At 48.5% G+C, this 11,443-nt stretch overlaps 1 protein-coding gene across 8 annotated transcripts in view; it reads right to left on the reverse strand.

Moving 5' to 3' along the window:
- The window catches only part of cep43 (centrosomal protein 43), a 26,027-nt gene extending 14,647 nt beyond the window's left edge, over positions 1-11,380 (reverse strand). For 2 of the 8 annotated variants that reach the window (XM_047387396.1, XM_047387393.1), the window contains exons 1-5: positions 11,199-11,374; positions 7,461-7,514; positions 7,320-7,374; positions 6,859-6,947; positions 1-12 (exon numbers count right to left, since the gene is read on the reverse strand). The exon at positions 1-12 is cut by the window's left edge and continues 126 nt beyond it. In XM_047387396.1, the coding sequence (XP_047243352.1) occupies positions 1-12; positions 6,859-6,947; positions 7,320-7,374; positions 7,461-7,514; positions 11,199-11,282 (294 nt within the window). In that variant the 5' untranslated portion in view covers positions 11,283-11,374. Of the gene's footprint in view, positions 13-6,858; positions 6,948-7,319; positions 7,375-7,460; positions 7,515-11,198 lie in introns of all 8 variants that reach the window. The other 6 variants (XM_047387395.1, XM_047387398.1, XM_047387394.1 and 3 more) reach the window with 5 other exon arrangements.
- Positions 11,381-11,443: the final 63 nt, after the last annotated feature.

Consider the following 11,443-nt stretch of genomic DNA (forward strand, 5'->3'; position numbering starts at 1 on the left):
CAGACCGTTCAGCTGCAGAACATGCCGATCCAGTCAGACATCAGTATGTTTCACAAATACAGCTTCAGTTATTCACTACTTTATTAGTCTCATTTTTGGACTTTAAACCGAGCTGCTCCAGGCCTCTGGACCTTCAATTCACCCACTGTCTCCCATACAAGGAGATGAGATTATTGTGTCCCATTTGTCCCACTGCTGCACATTTCAAAGTCATGCTTATAAAATGTTTAGGAGCAGGTTTGAGAATACTGTGGGAACCACTTTTACCTCCATAATATAAATATATTAGGAGAAACTTTGTTACAGATCTTCTGTGTTTGACTCAATGATCCGAGTCGGGTTCTAGAGAACCAGAACGCCAAAAGATAAAATGAGGAACCAACTAATCTGGGCTCCTGAAAGATAAACGTCAAAAATATCAGACGGCACATCTAAAATCTCCTGCATTATTTAAAGTCCCTGAAAGCACCACCTGTGACCAGCACTAGAAACTAATTTTATTAAAGAAAATGTTTAAATAAGAAAACTGAGAAAAATGTTGCAATAATCTGTATGAATATAAAAAGTATAAATGTGGAAACGAATACTGTGTTGGAGCACCTTTTAAATCTTCATGAGCTCATACCTGACATCATCTATAGTGAATCTGATTAACCTGAAGTAAAGAGGCCAGAGGTCCTGGCATTTTGTCTTCTGCATGTTGCACCTAAAGCCATAGCTTAGATAACGAAGATCTCATTTCACAAATACGTCAGTTAAAACCCAAGTGAAAATACAGCATGGAACAGAGAAGATAGTGATCAACTCCTGGAGAAAATATGGGACAACAGAGACAAAACTGGACCCTTGTCCAAAACTGATGAGACAGAAATAAATATGCTGGAGTAGATGCTCCTCAGCTGCTGCTGAAACAGCGTCAGTCACCCAGTCAGTCAGTCAGTCAGTCAGTCACCCAGTTAGTCAGTCAGCCACCCAGTCAGTCAGTCAGTCACCCAGTCAGTCAGTCAGCCACCCAGTCAGTCAGTCAGTCAGTCAGTCACCCAGTCAGTCAGTCAGTCAGTCAGTCAGTCAGTCAGTCAGTCAGTCAGTCAGTCACCCAGTCAGTCAGTCAGTCAGTCAGTCAGTCAGTCAGTCACCCAGTCAGTCAGTCAGTCAGTCAGTCACCCAGTCAGTCAGTCAGTCACCCAGTTAGTCAGTCAGCCACCCAGTCAGTCAGTCAGTCAGTCAGTCACCCAGTCAGTCAGTCACCCAGGCAGTCAGTCAGTCACCCAGTTAGTCAGTCAGCCACCCAGTCAGTCAGTCAGTCAGTCACCCAGTCAGTCAGTCAGTCACCCAGTCAGTCAGTCAGTCAGTCAGTCAGCCACCCAGTCAGTCAGTCAGTCAGTCAGTCAGTCAGTCAGTCAGTCAGTCAGTCAGTCAGTCAGCCACCCAGTCAGTCAGTCAGTCACCCAGTCAGTCACCCAGTCAGTCGGTCAGTCAGTCAGTCAGTCAGTCAGTCAGTCAGTCAGTCAGTCAGTCAGTCAGTCAGTCAGCCACCCAGTCAGTCAGTCAGTCAGTCAGTCACCCAGTCAGTCAGTCAGCCACCCAGTCAGTCAGTCAGTCAGTCAGTCAGCCACCCAGTCAGTCACCCAGTCAGTCACCCAGTTAGTCAGTCAGTCAGTCAGTCAGCCACCCAGTCAGTCAGTCAGTCACCCAGTTAGTCAGCCAGTCAGTCAGTCAGTCACCCAGTCAGTCAGTCAGTCAGTCACCCAGTCAGTCAGTCAGCCACCCAGTCAGTCAGTCACCCAGTCAGTCAGTCAGTCAGTCAGTCAGCCACCCAGTCAGTCAGTCAGCCACCCAGTCAGTCAGTCAGTCAGCCACCCAGTCAGTCAGTCAGCCACCCAGTCAGTCAGTCACCCAGTCAGTCAGTCAGTCAGTCAGCCACCCAGTCAGTCAGTCAGCCACCCAGTCAGCCATCCAGTCAGTCAGTCAGTCAGCCACCCAGTCAGTCAGTCAGTCAGCCACCCAGTCAGTCAGTCAGTCAGCCACCCAGTCAGTCAGTCAGCCACCCAGTCAGTCAGTCACCCAGTCAGTCAGTCAGTCAGTCAGCCACCCAGTCAGTCAGTCAGCCACCCAGTCAGCCATCCAGTCAGTCAGTCAGTCAGCCACCCAGTCAGTCAGTCAGTCAGCCACCCAGTCAGTCAGTCAGTCAGTCAGTCAGCCACCCAGTCAGTCAGTCAGTCAGTCAGCCACCCAGCCACCCAGTCAGTCAGTCAGTCAGCCACCCAGTCAGCCACCCAGTCAGTCAGTCAGTCAGCCACCCAGTCAGTCAGTCAGTCAGTCAGCCATCCAGTCAGTCAGTCAGCCACCCAGTCAGTCAGTCAGTCAGTCAGCCATCCAGTCAGTCAGTCAGCCACCCAGTCAGTCAGTCACCCAGTCAGTCAGTCAGTCAGTCAGCCACCCAGTCAGTCAGTCAGCCACCCAGTCAGCCATCCAGTCAGTCAGTCAGTCAGCCACCCAGTCAGTCAGTCAGTCAGCCACCCAGTCAGTCAGTCAGCCACCCAGTCAGCCATCCAGCCAGTCAGTCAGTCAGTCACCCAGTCAGTCAGTCAGTCAGCCACCCAGTCAGTCAGTCAGCCACCCAGTCAGTCAGTCACCCAGTCAGTCAGTCAGTCAGTCAGCCACCCAGTCAGTCAGTCAGCCACCCAGTCAGCCATCCAGTCAGTCAGTCAGTCAGCCACCCAGTCAGTCAGTCAGTCAGCCACCCAGTCAGTCAGTCAGTCAGTCAGTCAGCCACCCAGTCAGTCAGTCAGTCAGTCAGCCACCCAGCCACCCAGTCAGTCAGTCAGTCAGCCACCCAGTCAGCCACCCAGTCAGTCAGTCAGTCAGCCACCCAGTCAGTCAGTCAGTCAGTCAGCCATCCAGTCAGTCAGTCAGCCACCCAGTCAGTCAGTCAGTCACCCAGTTAGTCAGCCAGTCAGTCAGTCAGTCACCCAGTCAGTCAGTCAGTCAGTCACCCAGTCAGTCAGTCAGCCACCCAGTCAGTCAGTCACCCAGTCAGTCAGTCAGTCAGTCAGTCAGCCACCCAGTCAGTCAGTCAGCCACCCAGTCAGTCAGTCAGTCAGCCACCCAGTCAGTCAGTCAGCCACCCAGTCAGTCAGTCACCCAGTCAGTCAGTCAGTCAGTCAGCCACCCAGTCAGTCAGTCAGCCACCCAGTCAGCCATCCAGTCAGTCAGTCAGTCAGCCACCCAGTCAGTCAGTCAGTCAGCCACCCAGTCAGTCAGTCAGTCAGCCACCCAGTCAGTCAGTCAGCCACCCAGTCAGTCAGTCACCCAGTCAGTCAGTCAGTCAGTCAGCCACCCAGTCAGTCAGTCAGCCACCCAGTCAGCCATCCAGTCAGTCAGTCAGTCAGCCACCCAGTCAGTCAGTCAGTCAGCCACCCAGTCAGTCAGTCAGTCAGTCAGTCAGCCACCCAGTCAGTCAGTCAGTCAGTCAGCCACCCAGCCACCCAGTCAGTCAGTCAGTCAGCCACCCAGTCAGCCACCCAGTCAGTCAGTCAGTCAGCCACCCAGTCAGTCAGTCAGTCAGTCAGCCATCCAGTCAGTCAGTCAGCCACCCAGTCAGTCAGTCAGTCAGTCAGCCATCCAGTCAGTCAGTCAGCCACCCAGTCAGTCAGTCACCCAGTCAGTCAGTCAGTCAGTCAGCCACCCAGTCAGTCAGTCAGCCACCCAGTCAGCCATCCAGTCAGTCAGTCAGTCAGCCACCCAGTCAGTCAGTCAGTCAGCCACCCAGTCAGTCAGTCAGCCACCCAGTCAGCCATCCAGCCAGTCAGTCAGTCAGTCACCCAGTCAGTCAGTCAGTCAGCCACCCAGTCAGTCAGTCAGCCACCCAGTCAGTCAGTCACCCAGTCAGTCAGTCAGTCAGTCAGCCACCCAGTCAGTCAGTCAGCCACCCAGTCAGCCATCCAGTCAGTCAGTCAGTCAGCCACCCAGTCAGTCAGTCAGTCAGCCACCCAGTCAGTCAGTCAGTCAGTCAGCCACCCAGCCACCCAGTCAGTCAGTCAGTCAGCCACCCAGTCAGCCACCCAGTCAGTCAGTCAGTCAGCCACCCAGTCAGTCAGTCAGTCAGTCAGCCATCCAGTCAGTCAGTCAGCCACCCAGTCAGTCAGTCAGTCAGTCAGCCATCCAGTCAGTCAGTCAGCCACCCAGTCAGTCAGTCAGTCAGTCAGTCAGTCAGCCATCCAGTCAGTCAGTCAGCCACCCAGTCAGCCATCCAGTCAGTCAGTCAGTCAGCCACTCAGTCAGTCAGTCAGCCACCCAGTCAGCCATCCAGTCAGTCAGTCAGTCAGCCACCCAGTCAGTCAGTCAGTCAGCCACCCAGTCAGTCAGTCAGTCAGTCAGTCAGCCACCCAGTCAGTCACCCAGTCAGTCACCCAGTTAGTCAGTCAGTCAGTCAGTCAGCCACCCAGTCAGTCAGTCAGTCACCCAGTTAGTCAGCCAGTCAGTCAGTCAGTCACCCAGTCAGTCAGTCAGTCAGTCACCCAGTTAGTCAGTCAGTCAGTCAGCCACCCAGTCAGTCAGTCAGCCACCCAGTCAGTCAGTCACCCAGTCAGTCAGTCAGTCAGTCAGCCACCCAGTCAGTCAGTCAGTCAGTCAGTCAGTCAGCCACCCAGTCAGTCAGTCAGTCAGTCAGCCACCCAGCCACCCAGTCAGTCAGTCAGTCAGCCACCCAGTCAGCCACCCAGTCAGTCAGTCAGTCAGCCACCCAGTCAGTCAGTCAGTCAGTCAGCCATCCAGTCAGTCAGTCAGCCACCCAGTCAGTCAGTCAGTCAGTCAGCCATCCAGTCAGTCAGTCAGCCACCCAGTCAGTCAGTCAGTCAGCCATCCAGTCAGTCAGTCAGCCACCCAGTCAGCCATCCAGTCAGTCAGTCAGTCAGCCACTCAGTCAGTCAGTCAGTCAGTCAGCCACCCAGTCAGCCATCCAGTCAGTCAGTCAGTCAGCCACCCAGTCAGTCAGTCAGTCAGCCACCCAGTCAGTCAGTCAGTCAGTCAGCCACCCAGCCACCCAGTCAGTCAGTCAGTCAGTCAGCCACCCAGTCAGTCAGTCAGTCAGCCACCCAGTCAGTCAGTCAGTCAGTCAGCCATCCAGTCAGTCAGTCAGCCACCCAGTCAGTCAGTCAGTCAGTCAGCCATCCAGTCAGTCAGTCAGCCACCCAGTCAGTCAGTCAGTCAGTCAGTCAGCCATCCAGTCAGTCAGTCAGCCACCCAGTCAGCCATCCAGTCAGTCAGTCAGTCAGCCACTCAGTCAGTCAGTCAGCCACCCAGTCAGCCATCCAGTCAGTCAGTCAGTCAGCCACCCAGTCAGTCAGTCAGTCAGCCACCCAGTCAGTCAGTCAGTCAGTCAGTCAGCCACCCAGTCAGTCACCCAGTCAGTCACCCAGTTAGTCAGTCAGTCAGTCAGTCAGCCACCCAGTCAGTCAGTCAGTCACCCAGTTAGTCAGCCAGTCAGTCAGTCAGTCACCCAGTCAGTCAGTCAGTCAGTCACCCAGTTAGTCAGTCAGTCAGTCAGCCACCCAGTCAGTCAGTCAGCCACCCAGTCAGTCAGTCACCCAGTCAGTCAGTCAGTCAGTCAGCCACCCAGTCAGTCAGTCAGTCAGTCAGTCAGTCAGCCACCCAGTCAGTCAGTCAGTCAGTCAGCCACCCAGCCACCCAGTCAGTCAGTCAGTCAGCCACCCAGTCAGCCACCCAGTCAGTCAGTCAGTCAGCCACCCAGTCAGTCAGTCAGTCAGTCAGCCATCCAGTCAGTCAGTCAGCCACCCAGTCAGTCAGTCAGTCAGTCAGCCATCCAGTCAGTCAGTCAGCCACCCAGTCAGTCAGTCAGTCAGTCAGCCATCCAGTCAGTCAGTCAGCCACCCAGTCAGCCATCCAGTCAGTCAGTCAGTCAGCCACTCAGTCAGTCAGTCAGTCAGTCAGCCACCCAGTCAGCCATCCAGTCAGTCAGTCAGTCAGTCAGTCAGTCAGCCACCCAGTCAGCCACCCAGTCAGTCAGTCAGTCACCCAGTTAGTCAGCCAGTCAGTCAGTCAGTCACCCAGTCAGTCAGTCAGTCACCCAGTTAGTCAGTCAGTCAGTCAGCCACCCAGTCAGTCAGTCAGCCACCCAGTCAGTCAGTCACCCAGTCAGTCAGTCAGTCAGTCAGCCACCCAGTCAGTCAGTCAGTCAGTCAGTCAGCCACCCAGTCAGTCAGTCAGTCAGTCAGCCACCCAGCCACCCAGTCAGTCAGTCAGTCAGCCACCCAGTCAGCCACCCAGTCAGTCAGTCAGTCAGCCACCCAGTCAGTCAGTCAGTCAGTCAGCCATCCAGTCAGTCAGTCAGCCACCCAGTCAGTCAGTCAGTCAGTCAGCCATCCAGTCAGTCAGTCAGCCACCCAGTCAGTCAGTCAGTCAGTCAGCCATCCAGTCAGTCAGTCAGCCACCCAGTCAGCCATCCAGTCAGTCAGTCAGTCAGCCACCCAGTCAGTCAGTCAGTCAGCCACCCAGTCAGTCAGTCAGTCAGCCACCCAGTCAGTCAGTCAGCCACCCAGTCAGTCAGTCAGCCACCCAGTCAGTCAACCATGATGTAAACAGGAATCAGAGTTCTACTGTTGCTTTGTTTGGTTTTCTTGCAGCTGATTGAAGCTCCAGGAACCCTGATGATTTCTGTGTGTTTCAACCACAGGTTGCGTTATCTCACTGTGGGATCTGACTTCCACACCCACAGACCACAGAGAAGACACTCTTGACTCGCACTTTGGTTGGCGAAGTTTAGTGATGGTTAGGGATGTCTCCCTGTTCACGGTGCAGCGCTGCTGAGCTCCGAGTCAGACGGGTACCAGAACTTACCGAGTTGATCTCCGGCTGGAACACGGCGAGGCTGAAGTCCAGGTTGAACACCTGCAGGAAGTCCATGATCAGACTGGCCATCAGGCGTCCTGTGGGGACAGAAAGTGGTTGAGGACCTGACTCAGAACAAGGCTACAGCTCGGTTTTATCACATTCATGATCGGAGCTTGGTTCAAACTGGAGATGATCCAGAACCTAAAAGCCTGAAGGTCTGAAGCAAACTGCTGTCCGGTGGTGCAACAGTGCCTCCTTATGGTCATGAACTACAACTGCAAACGTGAAACTAATCATTTCTTTATGTTTTCCTTACACATGACCAGACTTTCCTGAAATCTTTTAAACTGATCTGGAGCAACCGTTCTCCAAGCGTTCTGAGTTCTTCTTAGGATAAAGAACTTCATCTGAGTTAGTGAACAAAGCAGCTTTATAGAGAGCAATACGTGGAGAGACAGTGAACTCACCGTCTTTGGTGTTGAGGCATTTCTTCAGGTTTTCATTGATGAGTGGAGTTTTGTTCTGAGATCATCAGAGATAAACATGATGGAGGTGAACAATAGATGATAATAATACAAACTGTAGAGCTGATCAAGAAGAAGCTTCACCTCCTGTCTGTCCTGGTCCTCCATGGCCAGAAAAACTGCTGCCCTCATCTCTGCCTGTCAGAACAAACAGTTTACTAACACAACAATGAACGGTGATCATTCTGTCCTCTAACAATGGTTCTGGGTCAGACTTGAGAGAGGTTCCCCAAACACAGGTCCAACATTTCAGTGTTCTCATCTTTGTTCTCGTTTCGGTGGAAAATCCACAGATCACCACCAAACTGTACACCGGACAAAGAGAAGTTGCACCACCCTACCAATGTCCATCCTCCTACTTCACCAGTTATTCCAGACGCACCCTCAGTCACCTGCTGCCTATGTTAAGCTCTGTACTGGTGGTAACAGTTTTGCTCTGCCCTCCTGAGCAGGCGTTGTCAGGTTCCTGTGTGTGATTCCATTTTATTGCAAAGAGGTGACGGCTGAGACTTTTATTTAAAGGCAACTACTGCTAAGACAACAAGACGATTTCGACTCACATGTTCCTCTTTTACAGACAGATTAACCGACTCCTTTCAGCTGGAATCTCTCACAGCTTCACCTGAGCTGATGATATCAGGTATTAATCTTTCTGCACAAGCTAAAAACAAGGTGAAAACTGAAGCTGCCTTGGCTGTGCACTGATGTGTTCATGAACGGACCTCTTTTAATGGGAACTTTGAACTAAAAATGCTGGGTTTGTTTTAGTGAAGAACCCGAAGAGAACTTCATCTTCATGTCAGTTAACGGTGCTCTGTTTGGCAGTCAACCAAAGATTTAGACTACGTTTTTTAACAGCCAACGTCTGATATTTCAGCTAGAAACAGGCGCAGCATTTCCCCTTAAGGAGCGCGCTCGGTGTCTGCTGGGTGTCTGAGCCTGGGGGCAGCAGGGGAACAGTCCTGCTTTGTGAAGACCTATTTTGGTAATTTAAGACTATGCTGATCTGACCTCACCTTAAACGCCTTCGACTTCACTTTATAAGTCCGGATATTAACTGAAAGCTCAACCTCCAACTGTTAAAACTATCAGGTAAAACTTTGTTTGTTTTATTATGGGTGGAGGATGGAGCAAAGACACGCAGAGAAGCTGCAGCTTTAAAGTCTTCTCCAAGAACATTCAGCGGGTCAATAACTAAAAGAACCACAGAGATGTGTTTAATTTACGTGGCTGAAGATTCTCTCAAGGTTTTATGAAAGAGGAACATCATGATGGGCACACGCCATGTGGGTAGAAATGCACCATTTATCGGTAAAAAGGGACGCCTGCCTGCACACAGTGCAGCGCAGTGCACAGCATTTTTCCTTCATTGTAAACCTTTCTGTTTCAACAGGGTGCTTCTCAGATGCTGGGAAGTCTTCTATATTTACTCCAATATTAAAATCTGGTGATTCAACTTCTTTAAACAAATACTGATGGATAAATATTGTTCCAACCATTTCAAAAGTTGCAGAAAAATGGGTCGCTGGACAAATTGTTCATCATTTTGACAACAGCTCTGCTCTCCACCCCATGTAGTTTGTCACTCGACTGAGACTGTAGGCAGAGAAGCTAAAAGCATCTCTAGATTTGGGTGGTGTGGTAGGAGCAATTTTTGGACCTTAAATCATTCAGTTCTTCTTGCAAAGCTTTCACATTTGAACTTCTCTGTTAATGAAGTGAAATTGATTAATTGTTCTCAGTGTGTTTCAATCATCAACTACAAATCTGATTCAATCAAATTGTCAACATGTGTTCCTCAAGGATCAATTATAGGCCTCCTTTTATTTAGTCTTTCTGTTAATTGTTTGCCATCTGTTCTGTCCCCTGATGTCGAATGTATCATGTGTGCAGATGATACCATTTTATTTGCTCACATTGTTGCAGATAAACAGACAAAAGCTTTGAATTATGCCTCAACTTGGCTTAAAAAATGTTGTCTACAGCTGAATGTCTCCAAAACAGTCAGTATGATTTCACTAAAACCAACAGAGGCTCCCATAATCCTGATATATGGGTTGAAGGTGAAAGACTGCTGCTTGTTAGCCAATATAAATATTTAGGACGAATGATTGACTCTTACCTTGTCATGTTGACAAGATATGTACAGTAGTCCAGCAAAATCTAGCAAATTTTCATTCAAACAGGAATGAAATGTCAGCAGAGGCGGCAATATGCTTTTTATACTCTACGATTTTTAGCCATCATATATATTGTTTAACTAGCTGGTCACAAGCCTCTAATAGTACAATTAGACCAGTCGAAATGCACAAGCAAGCCATTAAAGTTATGGATGAAAAACCTAGAAGCTACCATCATTGTTCTATACTAAATAAGTATGGTTTACCTTTAAAAATGTGCAGACTTATGCTTGATTTTTAAGATAATTTATAATCTATCCCCAGCTCCTTTCTCAGAGTTCATCAGTCAGAGAAACAACAGTGAGCGAGTGACGAGAAGCTCGGTAAGAGGAGACTGAGGAAGAGCACAACCTGGTCTGTGACAGGTCCCTGGGAATGGACCTCACTACCAGATGAAATCAGACAATTAACAACATATAAAGCTTTCACTAAACATTTGAAAAATGGCTTGTTGATTCATACACCTGTCAACATTAATGAAACTGGATCTATTGTATTGTTTCTGTTTTCTCAGCAGTAATGTTTTGTTGTTTTCCTAGTTTGTTAGGATTTGTTTAGTCTAATTCTGTGTTGTACTTATATTTTTATATTTATTGCTTTTGAACATTGTGGCCTAGGTACTACAAATGAAAAATAGCCTTTTGGATAATTCTGGCGTTTAACTTAAGCAGAGAAGTAATGTCAGCGGTGCAAAGATATTATTTATGGTGTCAAAAGTGTCAACAAATATATGACATCAGTAAATATTGGTAATCAGCTGTAACAGCAATAATAATATCAGCCTAAATTTTCACATCTGTGCATCCTTACTAGTGGCAAAAATTATAATGAATTTATTTTGGCTTTATAGCTGTAGAATTATTAAGACATCAGGATCAGAATATTTATAAAAAGTGAGTAGTTTTGTCCAAGACAACTTCAGCTTTAGTTATCGGCTGTTTTTTACTACTACTATTGGTTTTCGACTGCGAAGTAACGCTTTAAGGGTATAAAACAAACCTCCTGCACTGAACTGATGGTAATAAGAGCTTAAACAGTTACAAACAGTCTAAATGGGCGCTAAATGATGCTACACTTTGGTAAAAACCCATTTGCTAATTAGTGAATGACGTCATGATCAATATACATTTTTTAAAACTTTATTTCGGGCAAATTATGATACATGAACCAAAACTAGTTCAAGTTGGAGCTGCGAACTATGAACATGAATCGATTCATTTGAACCTGTTTGAACTGAGTTTAGAACTGGTTGTTGTTAGGGCTGAAGTGACACACAGGGTACACGGGTATCATAAATTATCACACCGGCGCTGGTTCGATTTTACCTTAAAAATAACAAAAGCCCGAACATTTAGACTTCCATCTCAAAACAGAGGATAAAAATGCCTTATTTTAAGTACGTTTTAAAAAATATGAAATTTCATTTCTGTTTTATTGTATTATAACAGAATAAAATAAAAACTTTGAAATTAGGAATTTCAGTTAGTTATTAACTCATCAGCTTTTACCAACAGCTAGTTAACTCCGCTTCCTCAAACCAGTAAAACAAATTCATTAGTAGGTTAGCAACTCGATGCTAACCGCTAAGCTAAAGCCGCTAACCGAAAGCTTCTCGGTTCTGTTTCCGGTTCTCTTCTCTTACCTTTAGCTTGTTAAGAACTCCGCAGTTCTCCAGGTTCTGGATCAGTAGATCCCTCAGCTCGGTGTCGTCTTCGGCAGCCGACATTTTCAACTGGATCTAAGCTAACTGCTGCAGTCAAGACAACAGACCAAAACAAACTATACGGAAGTGCTGCTGAAGCTGCTTCTTCCCCTGTTTACCGCCACCTGCTGGACTAGATATATATTTACATGCATGGGTCCTGGCGAAGACAACCGCAGGATATT

The sequence above is a fragment of the Girardinichthys multiradiatus genome, chromosome 15, assembly GCF_021462225.1.
Source record: "Girardinichthys multiradiatus isolate DD_20200921_A chromosome 15, DD_fGirMul_XY1, whole genome shotgun sequence".
NCBI classification, from domain to species: domain Eukaryota; kingdom Metazoa; phylum Chordata; class Actinopteri; order Cyprinodontiformes; family Goodeidae; genus Girardinichthys; species Girardinichthys multiradiatus.